This window comes from Haliaeetus leucocephalus, unplaced genomic scaffold, assembly GCF_000737465.1.
Source record: "Haliaeetus leucocephalus isolate CR32 unplaced genomic scaffold, Haliaeetus_leucocephalus-4.0 Scaffold92, whole genome shotgun sequence".
In the NCBI taxonomy this organism is placed as follows: Eukaryota; Metazoa; Chordata; class Aves; order Accipitriformes; family Accipitridae; genus Haliaeetus; species Haliaeetus leucocephalus.
The window spans coordinates 1,304,671-1,329,144 of NW_010972528.1; the positions used below are offsets into that span (position 1 = coordinate 1,304,671).

Consider the following 24,474-nt stretch of genomic DNA (forward strand, 5'->3'; position numbering starts at 1 on the left):
CCCCCCGCCCCTGCACTGTGCTGTCTCCCCCAGCCCCCTGCCGCTGGCAGTGCTCGCCGTACTAACAGCACTGCTCCTTAGGGCTCCCCTGGCCAGCTGGCACCCAGACCTTCCCTACCTCAGCCCCAGATTTCAGGGCACCCTCCCTGCCAGTCCCACTGGGGACTGCAGCCTGTCTTCCCTGCAGACCTCCTGGGGACTTACCTTAACCCTGCACCAGTTACACCACAGCTGCCTCCTTCCTTCCCCACCAGTGCCCTCACCACGGGGCTGCCCGGCTTTGCTGCTTGCCCAGCACCGCAGGAAGCTCAGACCCTGTGGTGCTGTTAGTGCCATTGCTGCCAGGATGCTCCCGGCCCAGCCCTGGGATGCACCCCGGGAGAGCTTGGTGTTGCCTGGCCATCAGCAAAGGTCTCTGACTTGAACCCCCATGGCCTCCCGCCGCCTTTGTGAAGCCCAAACCAAAGGATGCTGCAGACCCGTGCTGCAATAAAACCCCATCCGCACTGATGCCCCCAGTCTGGTTGTGTTCAGCGGGACCGAGCAGTGAGAGCCCCTTTGCCCGCTCACCCAGCCGGATGGTGGGAGGCTCGGCTGGCCATGCCGCCCCAGGGCAGCCGTGCCATGGGCTCAACCCTGGCCATTGGTGGTTTTGGCAGCCTCTGGCTGGCCCCAAGTTGCCTGAGCAACCACAGGCACACAAACATGAGCGCCTGGCTCCCTCTCCTGCTCTGTTTGCAACCAAACACAGGAGCTCCTGGTAACGATCCCTGGGAACAGGCTGGGCTCCAGGATGGGATGGCAGCTCTGGGATGGGGTTGGGTGCATGAGGCTGGGTGCAGGCGCTGCCACCCAGATCCCAGGCATGGGCAGAGCTGGCTGCAGCGCTGCCTGGGTGGCAGTGCCAGGCTTTCCAGCTAGATACCCACCTCCGTGGTCATCTGTTAGGGGCCAGGCTCCGTAAATAACCGACGGGTTATTTTACAGGTACCTTGGCTGTGGTGCTGGCACTACCCACACTGCAAGGGATGTGCTGGGGGCACGCACGTGGCTTGGGCGGGCTCACTCCCTGCCAACGCACAACATTGCACCATCTGCATCCTAGCCGCCTGCTTTTTAAAACACAGGAGAGGGAAGAGGTTGTCATCTTCTGGGCTGGTTTCAGCCTCACCCCAGTGAGGGTCTACCAGTGTCTACCAGTGGCAGGCTGGGGGTGAGGGCGGAGGGGGATATTAGCCCTCCTTTGAGCAGATCAGAGGGAGTTCGTGGCTGGCTGTGCCCCTAAATGCTCTTTCGGAGATCCAATGTTCCTCCTTTGAAAAGTTGTTGCTCGGGGCAGGGGGGGGCTTTAACCCTTCGCTGACTCCATTGCCCGGCTGCAAAAATGAGGTGCAAAATTCCCAGAGCAAGGCCGTCTGCACTGCCTTGCAGGAGGTGCCATCCACAGCCCCATCCATGTATGCAGACTTGGAGGCTTTGTGAAGGAAGAACATTCTGTGAAGAGGTGAGCAGGCCAGGCCCCATGGGACTCATCCCCTGCCTGTACATGGCTCTAGTCAGGACCTGGTGGTGGAGCAAAGCAGGGTACCCATGTTGGGGCAGCTCTGAAGGGGAGTTATGGGTGCTGACATGCTTTTGATACTGGGAAATCAAGCCTGGGAAGGGGATTTCTGCCCGGTTTTAAGCTTGCATGTGGCAAGAGCAGCAGCTCTGGCATCCCTGTGTCCAGCGGCAGAGCACAGCATGGCATTTGGGAGCAGCAGTCGTTCCTCCCCCCAGCTGCTCACCCCACCTCTGCCTTTGAGCCTGGGTACCTCAGCAGGTCAGCTGTCCACCTAGCAGCTGCTGAACTCCCATGGTTTGTAAGCCTGCAAGGAGGGTGGATGGGTCCTCACTTGGACTTACCTCCATAAGTTCATCTAGAAGCAAGGGGAGCTGAGCTGCTGCTGCTCAGGTGATGAAGTAGCCAGGGCAGGGACAGCCGGACTTTCCTCAGACAGTCAGCTCAGCCGAGCCTTGCCATCAGTCGGTTGCATCCTGCTCTGAATCCTGAGCAGAAGCAGCTTCTTTGCAGCCTGTGAAGTCATGGCAGAGGTCACGCAGTGGCTAGCAGTTCCCATGCACTGCCAAATCGCCCAGCCTAAAGCTGCTCCTTACCTGTTTCAGCTCCTCTTCAAGTTCTCCACCACTCATTCCACAGCTTACACGGGACTTTCCCCCTCTGACCTTCTCCTTGTTCCCAAGGAGGCAGCTCCAGCACATGCTGTTCCCTGCATGGGGACAGGGCTGGGTGGTGAGGGTAGCAATGGCCAGACCACTCTGGCCAGGCTGGTTGGCATCACCTAAGCTGGCATCTCAGTCCTGCCAAACCAGCCCTGGGGAGAATTAGCGCGGGTAAAGACCCAATAGGGTCTAATGGCTGCGAAGTGCCTAAGATCAACCTGAAAAGAAGTCACTTCCCCTGAAGTGATGGGAACAGCTTCCTGGGAACAATGAGATGTTGATTTGGGTCTTCACCGAAAATGGAAAACTTTCTAAATACCAGTGTAGTGATCTCCTGGGGAGCTGTTGGCTGTGTGTACAAGGCTCGTCCAGTTCATCCTTGCAGGAGGGTGTGAAGGCCCTTTAGAAAAAACACCTGAAGTACTGCGGCTGTGATCTGCATTACAGACACATCACACAGCCTCTATGCATGGTTGAAACCAGGTGGAGACATGGCCTCACAGGGAGGTAAGTGCAAGGAATATGGCCTTTAAACATCAGTCTTCATGACTAATGTGGACAGGAAAGCAGAGGTCCCCAGGATGGTTGGCACTGGAGCACAGGACAGACAAGGAAAGGCCAAGTTGGGGTGCTCAGCCCTCAAGAAGACCATAACCTGAAGGAACTTCGATGGGACCAGCAGCTCCAGCTGTTTTCCCAGTGAAGCTTGAAGTGGTACCACAGGCTGCTGAGACAGCAGAAACCTTAAAATACTAGTTGCAGAACTACTTTCTGTGATGAAAAGTGACACAGCCCAAACAAAAGGGCTTGCAGCCATTTCCCCTGTGCTAATGAATTTGCTCTGGCCAAGCACATGCTCTGAGGTTGGCTCCATACCAGCTCAAGAAAGACATTTTGCAGGCAGTGTGTAATTCCCTCACAGTGGAAAAGCCAGCAGGAGGAAGGTGTCTCAGCCATTATTTATGCTGTTTGCATTGATCCAAGTCCCAGACATAAAGCTTTTTTCTCCTTCCCAATTGTTTCTTCCCCTTGGTCACTCTCTGGCTGCACTTCCGCAGTGGAGGGGCACGCCAGACCTCACCCCCAACCTTGCCACCACAAACACTCACCTGCTCCACCATTTTGGACAAACCCAGACCCTCTTACAGGGTGATGTCCCAGCTTGCCAGTGAGACGTGCAGCCCAGAAGGCCCAGCTGAGTGGTTATGATAAATTTAGCTGTAAAATGTGTTCTCTGCCCCCAAGGTCACTTCCCTAGAGAGTTTCTAAAATCATCTGGGGTCATGTCTGATGTGCTTCACACATCAGCAAGTTGTGTGCCTGGGACGAGGGCTCTGGCCCCTCTGAGAGGTCATTTTTCTCTGGGGTAAGTGGTTTGACCAGACATACTGATGAGGTCTGATTGCTGTGTTCCTCAAGGACATAAGTTCATTCCTAGAAGAGTGAGACAGTGGATGCCAATAAGCCCGACAAGGTCTCACCCTTTCTGTCCCTGTGCAGGAGCACCAGGAAGAGCTCACAGATGTTGCCGTTCCAAAAAAACTGCTCCCACAGCAAGCATCCCTCCATGGAGTGTATTGCGCTGGTACAGTGCAGATCCTTGGTCTCAGTCCAGGCAAAACAGCTTCCCTACTGAGTTGTACCTGAGCTGCCTTCCTCAGTACTTTTCCATTTTACTGCTAGTCTGATGGACAACGGTTTCCAAAATACACAGACTAGGCTGTAAATCATGTTCAGACAAGACTCAGAGAACAGCTTGTATCCCGGTGGGTCAGGCACTTTCTTGGAGGTTTACATCTAAACCTGAGACTAAAACTTCAAATCCTTGCAGTCAGTGCCCTGAGATATTGGTTTGACCACAAATGTTACATGCAATACTTCATTGCCAGCTACGTGTTGCCAGCACTGTGCTGGAATATTGATTCAGTACCATTTTAGAGGGAATTCAATTAACTAAATTACCATCTTCCCAGCACAGCATGGTTTCAGGTAAAATGTTATTATACAGGAGTCATCCCCACTTTTTGTTAATGTAATAACTGCAGCAGAAATGTAAGAACATGGGAAGATAGAAGCAGGAAGATGCAGAGAAATAAAAAAAACCCCAAGGATTAGATTCACCAGCTTTAAATACAGCATGAGATTTCATACAAATAAAACTGAACACAATCCATATTTAATGTCTATTTTTTCCCCTGTACAGAGGACAATTGCATAATTGCTGTGAACTGCAGTGCTGACCAGAGCCGTGTGCTGAGGGTACCAATGTAGTTCTTCCTAGTGGGGATGATGTCTCATGCCTAGTGCATTTCTCAGCTGGAAGAGTTGTTTTGTGAACAGTGTGGCTGCTCTCTTTAGTCAACTGCTGCAGCAGGACAGTTTGTGGGCACTAAAGACCTGAGGAAGGTTGTTGCAGAAAAAAACCCCAATGAGCACACATTCAGGAGAGTGAACCTGCTATAAAGATTTCCATTTATTCAAAATTACATTTTAAAACTTGTTTACTTAGAGCTCTAAGTTTGTAGCTTAGAACTCTGTATTTCAAGATGACTACAACTACAGCTATGATTCATTTTAAGATTTCACACATAGCTGGCTTAGAATGGTTAATAACTGATAGAAACCATTCAAAGAGATTGATAGCATGTGCTAAGACAGCTGGAAGCACATCAGTGGAGTGCTATGATTGCAAAAGGCAAGTGTCCTCTCTCTCATTTTGACCTGAGATACTTTCCCTAAAAAAACCAGCTTCATCAGACACAGAATATTCCTGACTTTCCACTCACTGAACTGGCATTTTCGTAGCTTGGCTTAGAAGTCTGTAACCAGTTCCAGCCTCCTGAAGCATACAATATGCACTAATGATCACCAAAATAGCTCGCTTGTGTCAAAGTCCTGAATTCATCCATTTGCCACCAGTGCAGGGGTATTACAAGAAACATACATGACAGGACCGGGGGAGTTCTGCTAGGACACAGTTACCACCTCCTGCCATGACAGGCAAGCTGTGTACCTGCCCTGCGACTGGCCCATTCCTCTGACTGTCCTGCAGAAGAGCCCTGGTCTCCTGAGGTCTGGTAAGTTGTTTCACTTCCAGTCTTAGAAATTCCACCTGGGAACTCAGATGGCCATTTTCCCAAAATAACTCATCTGAAGGAAACACAGGGAGAAGGTTGAGCTTACCAGTACTGCTGTACTGAGCATCTTTCTAACAAGCAGGGCTGTTCTGAGAGACAAAAGGGGACTGTGGGATCCAGCGGCTGGAGGTTACATTCAGCAAAATATCTCCAGAGCAGCCTGTGAGGGATTGTGGAACATTCTTTGTAACCCAAAGTCTTTAAAACTCAGGGCTGTAGGAGTGGCTAAAGCCCATCCCACAGTTCAGTGCTACCTTCCTGACCCTGCAGCATCCAGGGCACAGAACTGTGTGACCCCTGCTCCGGGGCAGGTCAGAGGAGATGCTTGAACCTCCTTGGCCATCCAGCTTGTGAGGCTGTCTCAGATTACATCACTCCTCTTACCTTTTATACCAGCCATTGAAGTGTGCTGGACAAATGGGGATGAAGGTTTGGACTGCTGTCAGTTTGCCTGTCTGAGGGAAGGACAGACTGAAAATACCTGATAATCACATTCAGTTTGTAGGAAAGCTTGTTTTGGTCCTTCAGCAGTCAAGGTATCCATCCTATGATGTTACTGGTTCCTTATTACCTTATAGTAATCTTGTTTTTGCTGTACAGTGACTCAAAGCTCCCAGAAAAGGCATATCTGGCACTGGCATAACACGTGTGTGGTTGTATTGCACCAGTTCTTGGGAGCCTTATAAAGCCACATCAGCCACCATTTACTTGATGCCCAGAAGGCTATAAAGGAATCCTTCCATTTTGCCCTACTGTATGTGGATGTTTGACTTCTTGAGATGCAATAACTAGAAGCAGCAGCCTGATCCATCTCTTGTAACGTGCAAGCTGATACATGGCTTTCCTCCAGCCCTTCACCCAGCTGCTGCATCAGATAATCCATCTGTGATGAGACAAGGCAAAAGAAAACAAAATAAAAATCCCAAAAATCACAAAGGGTCACAAATGTCAAGAGAAATGAATCACTTTTCTACAGTTCTGCCAGTGCCTGGTAAGTCCCTAGGAGTCTTTCCAATGATGCTGGTGAGCCCTCTGAAGAGTGATAAATGACAATGAGTGTAACACGGTGTGAGTTTAAGTGAACCCTTATGTCACTGCTTTGAATTATTTGTTTGAAACACACTTCTAAAGAAAAAAGACATTTTCGAAGCATTCCTGCATAGGTGTGCAAAAAATAACCGAAACAAACAGTAAAATCTGAAACACAAAAAGCTATTCAGGCATTTTGGCAGGGATCTTAGGTGATGTCAGAAAACAAATCTAAACAGAAATGTTTCTATGGATTTTTTTTTTTTGAGACCTAATTGGAAACAGATTTTAGTTTTGGATTTAAACATTTCCCTGCAGCATCTGCAATGCTATCCCTGCGTTATGCATTTTAGTGTCAAGGAGCATGAGTATGAGGCTACGGAGCAGAGGAGGGAAAAAGTCAGCATCCTCCTGCTCACATTATTGCTACAGGTTTAGCCAGTGGTCTTGGGAAAGTCATGCAACCTCATTCTCCTGGGGTTTTTACCCAGTAGACTTCAAGGTAAATTACAAAATCAAAAGAGGCTCCTATCCATTAAGCTCCGTCTTTCTGCCCTCATAAATCCAGCAAGCATTTCTTGCTCCACCGAGACAGAGCTTTGAGAAGAGTGAGGAGCTTGGTGGGGTTAACATCACAATTGGATGAGCTTGGGTTCTTCTCTAGGTGGACCGTGTCAGGGAGGGTATCTCACTGAGCCCAGACATCTCATTTCCCGACTCAATGTGTTAGGGTGAGTAAGATCCACCAAGAAAAAGATGACCAGTTTTCCACTGGATCAAGAGTCCGATTTGATGTGAAGCAACCCACAGCCATGTGTTTGTTAAATGCAACCTGAGGAAGGGAGCAGGAGCACAGCTGGAGGCAGTGCAGTGGACCAGGACCTGTGACAGGCTGCAGTGTGATCGTATTGAGTAAAACATAAAACCACAGCCCAAATGCATGTGCAGCATCTGGGAAATGCAAAAATTTGAACAACTATGGTACTTGGCAGTGAAGATCGCCCTGAAGATCATCCAGAGGATGACAAGTGTTTCTAGAAGTCTTGCTATGGAGTGGACAGACTCAGATCTTTCCAGGGTTGGACGTGAGACAAAATGGATATGAACAGGGTGGTGAAGGCTGGCAGATGAGTGTTTGCTGTTTGTTTGTTTTCCTGGGAACGAGGAGAGGCCAGTTGACAGCTGAACAGCTCCTCTGCGTGGCAGCTGTCTGGCCAGCAGGGATGTGCCGTGGGGGATGTCAAAGTGAAACGCTTAGCTGCATATGGATAAAACTCCCTAGGCACCACCTAAAGACAGGACCCATCTGATAGCAAAGCTTTTGAACTGTCAATGGGTTCACGCTGTATAGGCGAGAGAGGACAATGGTGACCATCCATTTGTTTATACAGTATGTATTTATCGATGGCATAATAAAATTATCCTTATTTTATGCTTTATTTTTCAGAAAACAAACTCTCCCCTTTTCCCCCTTATGCCAAAATATAGTCTGGCAGCCCTTCCTTCACCCTCCCTAATAGATCTGTCATTAAAAACATCCAGCATTGCTGCGATATTGCTGTGATTTTTTTTGCAGGCAAGCCTACCAGGAGAGGATGGCAGAGAAACCAGCAACTCCGAAATAAAAAACCTGACACAAAAACCTGCCTCAGTAGCAGTCTCCAAATTGCTGTCTGGGGAGATTATAAATAAAGCAATTAAATAAAGTAGTCTTCATGCCAGCTGAGACTTCCAGTAAGCAGAGCTGATAATGGGTGAACTTAAATACATGCTAAAGACATATAATCCCATTGGTGAGGTGTGACACAGTACCAGGATGCAGTTACTATTTTACACGTTTATTTATATATTAACATTTAATATATAAATTATTAATATATATAAAACTTATATTAAAATGTGGAGTTAGCCTGCATTCATATCGATGCTTTTTTTTTTTTTTTTTTTAATGCTGGCCTTGTCCCCAGAGAAATCATAAAAATATTGGTGAGCACTCCTATATCTTTACCTAAAGCCTTCCTTAAATTCTTTGGTTTTAAAAGCTAAAAATCCTGCATGCTAACAATGATTAGTCAAGTAATAAGCTGTCATATTCCAGTTTTCCTTGGCTTTTTTTTTTATTCCTTGGGTCTTGCTTCTCACCTGTTTCCTATTTTATCTAAGAGAAATGACACAAACAGCATCTAATTAAAAAACTCTGTCATTGTGTTAATTGGCTTTTAAAATAAATTGTGGCCCTGCCACTTCCTCTGGGGTTTTGAGAGGCTCAGTCCTTGCAGTAGGATGGTTCCTTCCTTTCTAGGGATCCTCATCTGGGAGCTCCCTGGTCCTGGGGTTGTCACAGAGGTCACAAAACCCATATATGCAGGTAAAATAGATAATGCAGTAACTCATGGTGAAGGGATTTTAAAACTGAGTCTCTCCACAGCACTGCCAGCTTTGTATTCAAAAAGCAGCAGTATGCTGTTCACGACTAAAAGACTGAATTTAAATGAGGTCTGATCACCAGGTGTACAAGCAACTTTGGGTGCTATGCTTTCACTGACTGGTATAAAATTGAGGATCTCTGTTCCCAAATCAATTCTAAAATAGAAATTTGCTGCTTTTTTTTTTTTTTTTGAAAGTGAGCCCTGAACACTACATACTCCCCTCATTCACTGCAGGTCAAGGTATGGACTTCTCCTCCTCCTACCTGTAGGTACTTGCTCATCCCAGCATTCAGGATGGGAATGAGAGCCAAAACCAGCCATGCTTGACCATACAGTCCACTTCATGGCATCAGCTTGGGAAGTCAAGCACGACAAAAAGTTGTAGCCCCTTTTTTACCTTCTGTTGTGCCTACAGACTGCAATGCAATAAGCTCAGGAGGAAGGCTTAATCATAAAGCCACCAGAAAAAAAAACCCCACTGTATGTTTGCATCACTATTTTCAGCAATAACAGAAGAAATGAAAAGCCAAACTGAGGTGTAGCTCCCTATAGATCCCTTCTTTATATTTCACGGACTTGTCCTGTTGAGTTTTGTGTTTAGTTATCTCATTTACTGGGTCAAATAATATGTTATCCCTTTTGCCACTGCTGCTTCTGCAGAGCTGAGGCAGCTCAGAGCAGCATGGTGGCAGCTGATCCTGGCACCTATTTTAACTAATCTTCATAGCTGTAACTTATGTTTGATCAGAAACCACTGAGACAGTAAAAAAAGAATCCCTTTGGTGTTATGTGTTTTGTGGGTTTTATTGTGGTTTATAGTACAAGTGGTGCTTTCAAAATCTTTGAGTAAATACTCTTAGTGATGGCACACACCTGTATTTTATGGTGAGTTGTTGGTTAGCGATAACAACAGGATTACCACTGGCTTTTTATTAACTTGCTGGCTCACAAAAGCCCAATTAATATATGTCCTGAAGACGGGAAAATTACAAAGCTTAACCTGTGAGTACTGGAACTGGAAGAAAGTCACCATCTCTAGCCTCAACCACCAAGGTGGGCACCTCCATCCTGCAAACGAATGCATCTAACCACCCCCTCCGTGGGAAGAGAAGGGTCTTCCCACAGCAGATAGGCGCTGGTGGGAACAGGTTATAATTATAATTTGCTATTGCAGCATCCTCAGGGTGTGCAAGCAGCCTGCGCGCTCTGGCTTTAAACCTGGCTCTGTGGTCACAGGTAACCTTGCCCTGCTCCTGTGCCCCCCATCACCTCAAGCCCTTCAGCTGCCCACGACTCCCCTACCCCAACCACAGGGCTCCTGTCACCCACCACCCTGCTTTGTCCCTCGGCCTTGTCACCCTCACCACACCTGGGTGCCGCCCCCCGTTGTCTCTCGCCCGTTGCCTCGCGATGCCGCCATGTTAGGACCCGCCTGCGGCCTGCTGAGGTGAGGCAGAAGGGAAGGGGCCTCCCCTCACAAACCCACCCCAAGCCTGGGGAGGGGTGGCAGGTCTGCCATTTCTTGCTATTTTAAGTGAGTTAGATTAGCCCAAGGCCTGATGTGATGGAGGGGCACAAGACATGGCTGGGAGGAGGGCATGGGAGAAGGGGGTAAGACCCCTTTTGCACAGCAGTGGGCTGCTAGCTTGGGGCTGATGCCCATAAAATGGCAGCCTGAGCAATGTGAATTGCCTCAAGCATGTCTGGAAGTAGTGTTCCTGGAGCAATGGTATAGATGAGAGGGTTTTGGTGGTAGCGGCTCTCTTCTCCTGTCCCCCAAAATTGGAAATGAGCTTTAGAAATATCAAGATTTTAGTATCCTGTCGTTTTTCTTTTTAAAATTTTCATCTTTCTTGCTTGAACTTTTTTTTTTAATTGTTGTTTTCAAATATTTAATTTGTTTTGAAATTGCTGAGTAGTATCGGTGTAAGAAGTTGGTGAGAGTATCTATGAAAAAGTCTTGGCTAAGCATACTTTGAGGGCAACGTAACTGTGGTTCTCTATCATTAGTTTTCATTATGAGTTCTCTAGAAGGTACAAGCTCTCTTTAGAAGCTACTAAATTCAATTCTTGCATTCATTAAGAGTGGGGTTTTTTTCCCCCCATGCTTTTCCAAATTTCCTTTTGACTCCCTTTTCTGTAGTCACTTGTATGAGAAATAGCCTAAAAACATTGTAGACATCAGGTATCATTTTCCACCACGTTTTTTTTCTGCTCTAAGAATTGTGTTGTCCATTGTCAGTACAAACACTGTCTCCTTGGCTTTGGAAGCTAGCTGATGTGGGAAAGGCAGGCAGACGTTCTCTGTTTTCAGGCTTGAATTGACTTTTCTGTCCATTTTAGTAGGTCACAGACTAATCCATATCTCAGTGTGATACAATAACATGAAAAAGTTGGCTACAGGCCTTGACTGTGTGTTGTTGCCCTGCTTTAGGTGAATTTTCTCTCTGCTTAGCTGACAGCCACCTATGTGCTTACCAAGCATCCTTTCACTGTCAACAATTGTTTTCTTTCGTGTCTTGTCAAGAGGTTTGTGACTGACATAGTAATAAATATCTGCACATTAAAGTACTACCTAACTGTATAGAATGGTGTGTCCATAGGCAATGGGTTGTGAAGGAGGTTATGTGGCATTTATTTGCATTTCATTACTTTTATTTGAATACTTAAGGAAGGCATTTGTCATATTTCATTTTCTCTTCTGTGGAACAAACTCAGTATATGTGTATACCAGGTTGTTCCAAGGTTTAACCATAAGTATTACATTACGTAAAACCTTGCAATTTGCTGACTTGATGTGACCCATGACTATAAACACGTATTAACTAAGGAATGTGCATGCACAAGTGAATGGGAAGGTAATGGTCTAGGTCATTTGCCCCATGCTTTATTTTTTGTCAAACTACCATGTAAAATAAAATGCAAAGCCCAATGGAGTTTTAAAATAAAACATCACATTGTTTCAGAGTTTACAGGTTCATTCTTGCCTCTTGATATATTTTCCTCTTCTGTTTGAAGGAATCAGACAGCATTATGGAATCTGCAGAAGAAGAGTTAGTTAATTTTAATGTCAGTGGCTGGTATTTCTCAATTCCCAAAATTAAAGTTGCTCAGTTTCCTGAATCTCTGGTATGGAAAGAAGCTTCTGTACAAGATCAATCTGAAAATCTAAGATTACTTATTGACCAAGATGGTTTTGTATTTAGGCACCTTCATTATTACATGCAGACTTCAAAGTTATCTTTTTTCAGCTATGCTGAATTGAACTTATTGTGTGAGCAAGCATTAATTTTGCAGCTGACACCTTTATTACAGCTAAAGTAGGATATTCTATGTGGCTTTTCTAGAATTTCTTTTTATTCTTAGATAATTTGGTCTGTAGAAGGATGTCAAAGAGTTTGTGTATATAACTTCATCAATGCCTGCAATAGGTGTCCAAACAAATAATTGCCACATTCAATTCATCTGCCTCCGTTGGTGAGTACAGAAAATGTTACAAATTTGATGCTTGACCTTTCTGTAAGACCTCATTTGATAGTCATTACTTGCTTTTTAAACTAAAGTTAAAGCAAACACAGGCTTTTATCTGCCAACTGTTGTCCTTGATGACAATTATACCAACCAATCTTGTTGAATATGAACCTTCTAATCTGAAGAAGGTGGGACTGCCCCTTCTGTTGTTCCCTGGGAAAGTTCAGTCTGCCTGAAAACAAATTCATCCTACTGTGACACTACTGAATTCACTAACCTGTGAAATGGGGGAATGATGATTCTTCCTCTCCTATACTGTAGCAGTATAAACAGAAATGTTAAACGGATATCTGTAACGAATATTTAATTTGCTATTTAGCTACAAGTATTTTTTTTATTGTAATTACAGTGTTGTGCCACTGAAGGTTGAGTCCATGCTTCCTGGCTGGATGAAATGTGTATTTTCATACATTAATATTTGCATTTCCTCTAAGTTTAGATTAAACTCTGAGATTCTTTTGTTTTCTAAAACTTTTTTTTTTGTGGAATTGTCTCAAAAATGCTATGATGCTTGATCTTTTTAACCCAAAATATTAACATTTTGGGTTTAACATGAACATTTTTGGATTTTCTTTTAGCACTGTGTTTAAAGATGTAACATCTCCAAATAGGTTGGGAGAGGAAGACCACCAAACCTCAGTAGTCTATTGTATTAACAATCCTTACATGATCACATATTTAACATGGACCTGTTGTGGTATGGCCAGGAACACATTCCACCAAACTAGAATTCTTGTATTTTCTGGTTTTTAAGTGCTTGTCAGTGTAACCTTATTAATTCACGTGGTTGTGTTTTTTTTTTACGCATGTGCTTTAGAAGTCATAACCGTGGCCCTAAAGTTACTTTATACATAATATCCTACAACAGTACATAACCATTTGTTCCAATTTTAAAGTAATTTTTTTATAATTCAGTAAAAGATTAGGAAATACAGACTGTTAATTATTCCTATCACTGAGCCAAACATCTATTCCCCTTTCTAATAATTTAATTTCTACAGCTTATCATAAAGATGTTTGTTATTAAAAAAAGCCCAAAAGGTCTTTCAAGCTTTGTGTTGGGTTCTTGGCTATATCTATTGTTGTATACTTTTATGCATGCCAGTGTGCTGTCTTGAATTCCAGAGCTAGAATACAAGAATGTGCCATTAAAACTCAAATGTTAAAAAATAGTTGGCTTTTTTTGAATATATGAATGACTCTAATTATATTACTAGTTCTTATAAATGTTCTCCACATGTTCACTCCAGTTACCTTGAGGTACCTAAAACTTAGGAATCTAATACATGTTTGTTCTTGCCTGTACACAATATTCCCTGGTGTATTTTGATAGATGTCAAGTACAGCATAGAATGCATTAGACTCTTTCCCATGGCTGCTTTTAATTTTTGGATTAGCTATTTGAATTGAAGTAATAAATAGAAAAACTTTACATATCTTAACAGATTTTAGATAATTTGAAGGAGGAGAAATATAACTTACATGTGCAGCCTGCAGATATACCAGTAGCTGAAAGAACATCTCTGAATTACTGGAGAACACAAAAGTGTACTAGCAAGCCACCAGAGATTCCTCCTAACAGTCCAGCATTCACAGGTAAGTGTCCCAAATTGACAAATCATTTTGCATCCTTTTGCATTAGGAGTGCCCATAGACTGTTGTCAGTTGTTGCAAGCCAGGAATATTTTAGTCTTGCAAAGTTTATTTTGTGTGATTTTTATTTGTTTTTCATTAGTCATCTTTATTTTAAAAATAGGAAACCCCATGCAAACGTTTGTTCATTTGTGCTGGGCTGTAAGACTTCATCCTTTGGTGAACATTAAAAATTGCACAAGATCAATGCACTTTTATTGGTTTTGTTGTACTGGTCAGATCTCCAAAGTGCATATCTGAGTTCCATTTTTCTTTATGTCTTGATTTTTCTCTGATTTTCTTTTCCTAGGGTTACATGAAAGAGCTCCCCTAGGGCTAGTGGATACACCTTTACTAGGTACAGAAGATGAAGTGAATTACTGGTTTTTGCCACTAGATTTGGTGGCAAAATATCCTGTACTAGTTAATGACAACAATTTGCTGTGGCTGCTTGAGAATGCAGCCCTGACTGAGTGCAAGTGCAGTGAGTTCCGCTTCATAGGTAACTGCTTTTTTTTTAATTATTCTGACATGTCTAAATCAATTTTTTTTTTATATTAAACTGTTTCTGTCTGCCTTCAATAATACTTCTTTAAAGATCAGAATCTTTTGGTTTGGTTTTGCCATCTGCCACTTTTACTGCCCTATTTATCAGTCAAGAAACAAACGCTCTACAGGGTGGCTTCCAGAGTACATGTACCTAAATTTACCCACTTATGGCCCTGCTTATTTGGGTTTTATTAATGCAGTGGTTTTCTGAACTAAAATATATTAATGGCATCAGGTACCACAACTGCTGTTAACAATCAGTAATTAAAGTAGACAACACTGACATGGTGACTCTAAATATCTACTCAATCTTGCTCCTTTTCACTAGTAAAAAATCATGTTTCATTCATTAAATAATCTTCCAGCTTCAAGAAAAGACAAGTACTTTTCAAAAGTCTGGCAGGGTCACATACATCCCCCATCAACATAGCATTTCATCCTCTATGAACTCAGTTAAGATGAGCTAGATATGGAATTGCTGCAGTTTTGCTCTGCCAGTCCTCTGATGTTAGCATATGGGAAAGCACATGTTTAAATGCACAGTGGGATGGGACTGTGCCTAGGGGGAAAAAAGCAGCCAAACAGACAGGAAACCTCTTAGATGAATCTGTTGGGATGCTGTGATAAACAAAACTAACCTAGTTCTGTGCTTCCCCTATCATTTATGCTGTGTCTGGTCTCCTCTAGCATAAACCTTGGTTTTAGGACTGTGTTTTCAAAGACAAAGTGTTCCCTGCTGTCCATTTATCTGCTGTGTATATGTACGTATGTGAGTAGTAATACTGACGGAAATTACAAGAACCTGTTTTTGCTAGATCTGAGCAGTGGACAGAAGACATCAACACACACTTCCTATGTTTTATTTTTATTTTCAAGTTAATTTTCTTTGCTCAGAGAAGATGTTGTTGCCTTATGACTTCTCCAACATAGATGCCTTGGAGGAAGAAGCTTTAATTCTGGGAATTCCTGAGCTTTATAGATGCTGTGAAGATCTATAGAGGTAATAGAATGTACATAGCTATATATTTTCTTCCTTATATGCATTGGTTTTAATGTTATCTTGTGAAATTGGGTGTTTGAAACAGAAATTATATAAATATTATCAACACTGAGGTGAGTTAGCAACTTGTTTCCATAAAAGTTGAAAATAGTGGAAAATATGGTGGTGATTATTAACCGCTGACCTTCTGGGGTGCAGTCTTGACCTCCTTTCCTTGCAGGCAGCTGCTCCGTGGGGGCTGGGGGTGGCGGGGGGGCAGTGGCATGGGAGTCCCCACCATGATCCCCACTCTACGCCATGGTGCTGGGGCTGCTGGCCAACTACCCGGATTCGGCACTGGGACAGCTCTGCATGGGCAGCGACCTGGGCTGGAGCTGCCTGCACCTCTCTGGTGACGGCATTCTCTTCCAACGTGCCAGGTACCCACCCTGCCTTCATACCAGGCAATATCAACATAACCTTTTGAAAGAACCTTAAGTTATTTAATGGGTTTTGTAGTTGAAAAAGAGTCTGATTTTCAGCAGCTTGTCTTCTAGAATTTGTATTCATTTTCAGCTAAACTTGCAGGTGACTGTAATTATGCGAGTTGGCATTCTTCTATCATATTGTAGGCTTGTAAGCCTGAAATTCCGAAGTAGTATATGTAAACTTGTTAAGTTTTAAGAACATGTGGTTATTAAAGATTTACTATTCATTCAGAAAACTTTGTATTGGATTTTCAAAAGCATCTAAATGCCTATGGGTACAGGCTTTTCTGAAGTCACCCAAAAGTCATACTTCTATGTCTAGTCCACGAAAGAATGTAGACTTCTGAATACTGTGTTTCAACTTGGTCCTTTGAGACAAATTCCACATATTGTTAGCATTATTGCTCAGACTTACCATACCAGCGTACTGGTTTAATAAAGTCCCTATCATATAGGAAAATGGCTCCTTAGTGAATCATTAGCACCTCTTTCCTGAAATAGGTGAAAATGTAAATGTAGAAGTCAGACATCTTTGCTGTGACAGAGAGACATTTCTTAAATACAGACACTCACTAGGTGAGTCATAAAGCTGGCCATTAAAATACACATTTTAATACTCTCTATTAAAAAGCGTGTACCATTTTCTTTCACCTGCTTGTTGTGATTTGAATTAAGAAAACCAAAAGAAATCACAACGAATCCAGTTGGTTGCGATTCAAGCCTGCCTTGCAATAATATGCTCAGCTGTGCATATTTCCATCAACCATGGACTGAAAAACTTCCTCCACCTTTTAGCCAACTTTAAATCTAGGACAAACACATAATACCCAGTCTGAAAAGGGCGATAAAAAGACAACAGGAAGATCAAACGTACAGTCAGCTCATCTCTGCTCCTGGCATCTTGTCTGTACTTGCTGTTGGCACTAGTGAATGATCCAGTGTAGGAGAAATACCATATTAAAAACTTTATTGAAAACTATTGCAGATCATTATTTGATGGCTCCACTGCAATTGCTTTATTTGTCAATGTTGGATTGTTCTCCATACAAAGAAAGGTGTGGAAATTTATGAGTAAAGCTCAGTAGGTATAAAAAACATTTTTAGGAGAACTCATGTCTCCTGACTTGTACTCATTAAAAAATTAGCAGTAAAAATATAAAGCAAGGATAAAAAATTCAGTGATTTCCTCTTCTTTTGGATAGGAATTGGCTGGGAACTTGCCGGCTTCCTCTCACTGAAAATATTTCTGAAATCAAAGACCTCTGTGCTTATTTGGACAAAAGGGACGCCACATACGAGCCAATGAAAGATGCTTTAAAATGCTCTCTGAAACAACAGATACCAGCAGGGAGCAGAGATTATAGTAAGTCAGGATTTCTCAAGAACGCTTTCATTTTAAAGTAGAATGAGCAGTGTTGCTTGAATACAATTAATCAGTCAATAATCTACATCTACTTTTGAGGAATTGTTAAGTACAAAAATAACCTGAAAGTCTCACTGACTGACAGTGTGTGTTTTCCAAAGATCTACTGTTACTCCGTTGCTTTGTTAACTGGCTGTTGCTGATCAGTGAATGCTAGAGTAGTAACATTAGCTTCTAGGTGAAATATAGAGCAAGTCTACACTGGATTTAGGTAGCACTCATCACTGAACTAGTTCGCTGAATCTAGTTCTTTCAAGCTTAGACTGTCCAAGTTACTTTCATCCAAACATGTTCTACTTTAAAGATAGCAAGGTTTCTTTTGCTCCCACTTTTCTGATGTGGGACATTTCTTACAACTCTTGCTGTTAAACTAAGGAATCTATTTCTAACTTCCAGCCTAAGTGCATTCACAGCCACATTTCGCTCTTGTTAAAACTGACCTCTAACTTAAATGCTGTTTCCATTTTGTTTTATACTCTCTTCTTCTCTAATGAATCTATAGAAAAATCATCGCACTTTCTATCAACCTTTGTTGTGGCTTTTTAACAAGAGTTAATATGTTCCTCTGACCTAGGGATTTTTCTTTTCACCTATCCCTATTTCCCCATATTCATAGAATTTAGGCCAGAAGAGATCTCTGGAGGTCATTTAGTCCAACACTCTGCTCAGAGCAGGATCAGTTAGGTCGGGTTGCTCATGACCTTGCCAGGAAAAGCTTTCAGTATCTCCAAGGATGGAGATCCTGCAGCCTTTCTGGACTCCTGTTCCAATAGTTGACTATCCTTGTGCTAATTAAATAGTCATACGTGTAATTTCCTATGTTCCAACATTTTCCATTGCCTCTTGGCCTAGCACTTTGTACCACTAAGAAGGATCTGGCTCTGTCTTCCCTATATCCTCCATTAGCTGTAGACAATAAGATCCTTTTCTAACCTGTTCTTCCAAAGGCTGAACACAGCCAGTTCTTTCCACCTTTTCTGTTATGCCATGTGCTCAAGGAAAGAAATTTAATCACACTCTGTACAAGGTAATCCAGTTGAAACCTTCCCAATACTTTAGACTACACTACAACTAATTCTGCTGGACTTAGCCCCCTCAGTTATATCCTACAGTCTCATTTGCAGTTCCTTGTTCCACTGGTGGCAATCACTTCGTGATGAATGAGCGCAGGCAGCCCTTTGCCCCACACAGGCACAAACCTCCTGGCTCAAACTTCAGCTTGTAGGATCCTAAATGTACTTCCTGTTGTTTATTTGCAAATCTGGCTTCTTATTTTGTAGTAGTGACCTTACTTCCAGTTTACTCCACCCTCAAAGTCCTCCGAGTCTTTCTGTAGGGGATGATTATCTTTCCCATTTTTGAGCCATCAGCATATTTCACCAGAGTAAGGTGAAGGGGCTGATGTTCAAAGTATTCTTCCCTGCCCCACACAATAGGGGTATATGCAAAAAGGAGTGAACCTTACCAATTTTCAGATGGAATTATAATCCTTGAGAAAGAGGGTTTGATCTTAAATTGAAACAGCAGTTAATGAATTCTGTGTCATTATTGTGTAGCCTGGTGGATAACACATGCTAGAAAAAGTAACTCTAACTCAAATGTCTTAGTAGTATATGACACTTCAATTGCACATATGTTATGGGAGATGGATGGTCCCATTAGAGTAGCTACATCAGACAAGCATATGCTAGTTTGTTCATTGTTTAGAGCTAATAGAATCTATTTATATCATTATCCGTAGCCCTATAAATAACTTCTTTAAGAGTGTGACTTGCCTATATCTTCTGTAAAGGCCTAGGTTATTGTAAGAAACACAATTCTCCAATCTGGAGTCCTTTTCAAAGTTAGTGGTTTGGTTTTTTTTAAACCATTTCTTTGTAATGCAAATGTATTCTGATTTTCCTAAAACAGTGTCCCAGAACTTACTGACTATAAATAATAATGTGAACTATACTAGTAAAGATTCTGACAGAAACTTTCCTAGATCTTTGCTGCCACACTGAGGTAAGATGTGGGCTGAACCCAGACTGAAATACATCTAAAGCTGTTGTGTTATATCTGCTCTTTGTGCCTAAGAGCTCTTTGAGGCTTGCACCTGCCCAGATACTGTCATCTTCAAAGGAAATAAAGAAGTGGGGCTCCTTGCAAAAATGGGAAATGATGTGGTAGCTCTATTCCAGGTTGCCCTGGAATTCCACTAGCTTTACACTTGCTGACAGGCTGAGTCTTCACTTTAAAAGACCTTTCAGATTTTCCCCTTATTTCCAGTACTTTAGAAATAAATTATTTCTTTCTGTGGCAATGTAACAGCATACTTAAATTCCCCTACCTTAGGTGACATAAATGAGCAAACATGACTGTGCTACTGCATATAGCCTTCTTGCTTATTTTAAATCTACTGAGGAGGGATGGTTTGCTGCAGCATGGATGGACGAAGTTGCCCACTACTCTGACATTACATCCTGACTTGCCTTTTGCTTGCAATTGTGTATGACCCCTAAAAAACCCCATGAGAGTTCCAGCTCCATGTGCATAGAGTACACTCTATTACTTCACTATTTCAAAGAATTATTATTTGCAATATTTTGATGTAAAATCCCATATCATATTAACTTGGTATATGTAACAAAATAATTACTACTTGCAGTTATCTTAGTTGTCACCTTTCCATTTGTTACTCTGTCTCTAGATACAGACTGGACAGCAGAAGTATCCGTATGCTCACTCCATCAGATTGTGAAATTTTATGTAGGAAGTAACTAGTATGAAACTTGCTTACAGACTTTAGTGAAGGTATGGTAATTAATTGTCTTTGGATTGCCTTCACATGAACCTTCCTAGACAGAATGTATAATTCTACGGACTAGAATCTATACTTCTAGTAATAAGGATTATTAGAATGGTTTTGACCTGAAAACTTGGAATTATTAGAACTTCACATGTAGACTGGGCATTTTATACTCGGGGAAGTATGTTCAGGAACCTGAGGGGAAATAAATCTTGGCTTCCCAAGAAAGTACTTTCTAGGCTAACAATGTAAGTACTTTGGATAATAATATAAGTCGACTTGATGGAACTGGTTTCATTCTTTCACTGAGAAAGGAAAAATCCTGTTTCAATTTCTTTCTTTCTATACATAACACCAGAAATATGGTCTTAATGTATTTTTATTTCTGTAGTACCCAGAGCTGTTGTCAAATGACAAGAAAGTCTGTTGGATCACATATGGTCAAAATCTTCTAATCCATGGAGATGAGCAAATGTTTCGACACGTTCTCAACTTTCTAAGACTTGGGAAATTGTTTTTGCCAGCTGAATTTAAGTAAGCAGAGTGAATGCATGTGTGTGTGCATCTATTATTAGATGGTTGTAGGGGAAGTAAGCATAGGGATTTGTCTTCTGATTTTTGTAGAAATATTATCCAAAAGAATTAAGACTTTCCAGTCCTAAAGTAAACTATTCTATCTAAACATAAATTATTGCATTTTAGAGATTGAGAGATGTTTTTGTTTCAGTGTGTGTGCCTTTATTTTAATGATCGGTATGCTAGACACTGTACTGCAGGGTATATTGCAGATCGGTGCATTGTGTGCATGCCTTTAGCAAAAAAGTAAATGTTTTTATTGATGAAGTCATTGCATCCCTCTTCAGATTTTTGTCTTTTTATGAGACAGGGACAGCGAATCTGGCTAGTCCAGCTGAAAAATACTCCATCTGCCCCCTCTAGTGGTATCTCTGTTCTAATGCTGAAAAATGTATCTTCCAAAACTGCAATGGTATAGGAATGGAGGAACAGGGGATGCTTAAAGAAGAGAGGGCACTCTCCATCCATATGCATATCAATCTATTAGATCTCTAAATCTTATCAGTCATCAGAAATTGAGATGGCTTAAAACACCAGTCTCCTAAGGATATTCCTTCAAGGTGTCTCACTTGCCCCTGAGATTGCCCAGACCTGACCCTTCGGTGCTATGGCTTCTTGTAGCAGTTTCCCTGCTTCTGTCACCACTACACGTTACAATTTTTGACATTCAGCAATGAAGGTCTACCTGGCATCAGAAGATCTTTTGGCCTCTTCAGTCCTTGAAACCCTTGTTTGTTGGATCGTTTCTAGTAGGCAGAATATCCACTACAGATCACCAGTTGATGTGGTCATTTTTAGTGCACTTAGCCATTTCCAAGAGGAGTAAGGATTTTCATTCTTTTCTCCGAAGTCAATAAAAATGTTACACCAGTGAATGCTTTGATATAATAACCGCTGGTTGCTTTCATGTCTGTCATCGAAGGCATAGGAAACCAGATGTCAGACACTATGGTTCTATATACAAAGTATGTCTGGGAATGTTTCTGGTCACTGAGGCCAGCTGCCTTTCTGCTTTAACCTCCTGGAGACAATAGCTTCACTCCTCCTGTCCACTGCAAACAGTCCCAGGAACATCGGAATGGCCAAACCATGCCTGGGAATTATTGGAGAGAGTGTAAATTGGGTAGGACCAAGCACAATGCTAAGAGCCTACTAGCAGAGATAATCATGTTCTAGGGCTAAGAGTATTTCTGGGAATGGTGGATTTCCTAGTAGCCCGTCGAACCCATGAACCCTTTTTATGGGATTCCCTATGGAAAATGCCATGGTGAATTTTCCACATGAGAAAAGTGTCATGAGTGTCACAGAGCAGAATAGGATTCCTGCTTCTCAGAGTTTTATCATCAATACCCATGGCTAATTAAAGAAAGAAAGAAAAAGAAGGGACAGAGGTTTTAATTTCACTAGCAGAAAGGAAATAGCTGGGAAAGGTGTTGAGAATAGCAAGTTTCACAAAGATTCAGAGGGCTGCTGCTGAACACCTCTAGTTTAGGAGCTCATTTATTTTGGTTGCACCTTTTCAAAAGTGTGCCATCTATTCAGGGATTCCTGACATAAAATTCAGACTCCGTGGAAGTCAATAGTAGCAAATGGGAAGATTTCTATTTATGTCAGTAAAACAAGCTTTTTTTTTTTTTTTCCTCCCATTGTTTGAATGCCAGATATGAAACAGAAAAAAAAAAAAAGAAAAAAAATTATTTGGGTACTTTTCAGTATTTAAAATGATAGGCTATTTGTCCATCTGTTAAAAGAAAAATCACTTGTTAAAAGAAAATGCATCTTTCATTTTTGTGTAGTGATTGTCTAAGTTTCCAAAATTAATATATATATTTAGAAAAGATAATCTGGTAAGATTGTTTTTTAGCAATTTTACAGTTCAATTTATTTGCAGCTTACAGAGAATGGTCTCTCTTTTGTCAAGAAGCAGAGGAGTACCAAATCCCTTCTCTTTTAGAGGCACTTTATCACTCTGATGCATACAGGTAGATAAAAATTCTCTTCTTTCTTTTTCTTTTCTATCATATAATGTCCTTTCCTCTGACCTAGCAGTGTTTGTCCTTTGAAAGGGGCACAACTTTCTGCTTTCCTTCTGAAACACAACCACTGGAAGATAAGCAATTCCACTATCTTTTGGGCCACATTTTTTCCCATCAGTTGTTTGGGTACTGGAAAGTAAGAGTAGTCCTTGGTCAGTTCTCCAGTAACCAAGGAAAAAGGCAACAGAGATACACCCCTAAGTCCAGATACTGAGGATATTGCAATGCATACTGGAAACCATTGTACCGAGACAGCAGACCAAGCAAAGACATTCTGATTTATTAGCTTTGGCTCAGCCCTGGCTTTGCCAAGCCCCAGCTGGTTTCTGCAGACCCACTGGAGGATTCACCAGCACTGCAGAGTGTAGAATGGTATATCTTTGATGCAGCATCACAGAAAAGGGTTGAGACCTGCTGGAATTTAAATCTTGATAAATTAATGTTGAAAATAACTTTTTGTATATGAATTAATCATTGAACACTTTCTCAGAGACGTATTTTTCCATTGCTGACAACTTTAAAAATAAGATTGGATGTTCTTCTAAAAGATGTTTTGCTATTAAAATAGCAATTAGTATTCAATGTTACCGGAGACCAGGGTTCATAATTGCAGTGGTCTTCTCTGGCCCTATAAAATCTGTGAATCTGCAAACTCTAGTGTTTTCTTCTCTACTGCGCTCATTAGAGGGATGGACAAAATGTTAAAATGTAGGCCTTTTGGAAAGTCCACAGAACTGATATTTTGACTCCTGACTGTAGGGTACTTTAGAAGTTGACCTAGCACGGCCCTTCTCTTCAGTATTTTTCTGAGAGCGCTCTAGAAGTTAGTGGATTCTTACTTAGGCCTTTTAAAGTAAAGATATATCCATTAAACTCTTCCCAGAAGATCAAGAATCACTGCAGCAGGTTTTGAAATACCAGTGCTATGGGCTGTTTGCATCAGGATTTCCAACTCTATTTTACTGCCACGAGCAACAGTAGGACACACTAGTGGTAGCTGCCAGTACCCCACCAGTGGTGACAGCAGTTCCTAGATGTTATCGTAGATGTCTATGAAGAAGAAATCCGAAATGTCATTCCTCAACTTTCCCATCCCAGTGTAGGAGCCTAACCTCACATTCCTATACCTGTAGAGCAAGAGGAGGATGGCAGAGGAACTCTGAAGCACTCTACATGTGAATGACAAAATCTTACATTCCCTAGAGGCTTTAGCTCAGGACTAGTACTACTCTAACATAGACTCCTCCACTGCTCTTTGGTGCTTTCCCATCAGGGAAGGTGTCAGCATCTCTATCATATACACCACAGGCCTCTAACGAAGTAAAATAATTGGGGATTGGTCCCTAGAGTTCTTTCCTAGATCATCGGCCAGCTCCATAGGCAATCTTAGCAAATTTCTGTCTATAGGAGACAGAGAGCAGCAGCTACTCTGTGCTTCCAGAGTTGTTTCACCTTTTCAGAAACTTCTGTGCAGCTCAGGCTGTCGCTGTAAGGAGCTGAGTTTCTTAAGCAGACTAAAAATTTGATTTTGAAACCATGAATGTAGATGGTTGACCTGAATCGGACTAGCTTGCTCCCCAAAGTGTCTAGAACCTCTTCATAAAAAAAAAAGAGAGGAAAAAAACCCCTCCAGATATGATGTCAGGTGGAAATA

General features: G+C 42.3%; 1 protein-coding gene across 1 annotated transcript; it reads left to right on the forward strand.

Annotated features, from left to right (window-relative positions):
• The first annotated feature begins 11,851 nt into the window (after positions 1-11,851).
• LOC104842683 (BTB/POZ domain-containing protein KCTD19-like) lies at positions 11,852-22,770 on the forward strand. The gene is given in 10 exon segments (XM_010585195.1): positions 11,852-12,129; positions 13,791-13,945; positions 14,292-14,483; positions 15,407-15,504; positions 15,506-15,530; positions 15,751-15,949; positions 17,200-17,360; positions 20,110-20,213; positions 20,600-20,742; positions 22,683-22,770. Coding segments are annotated over 10 exon segments (1,443 nt in total).
• The last annotated feature ends 1,704 nt before the right edge of the window (positions 22,771-24,474 follow it).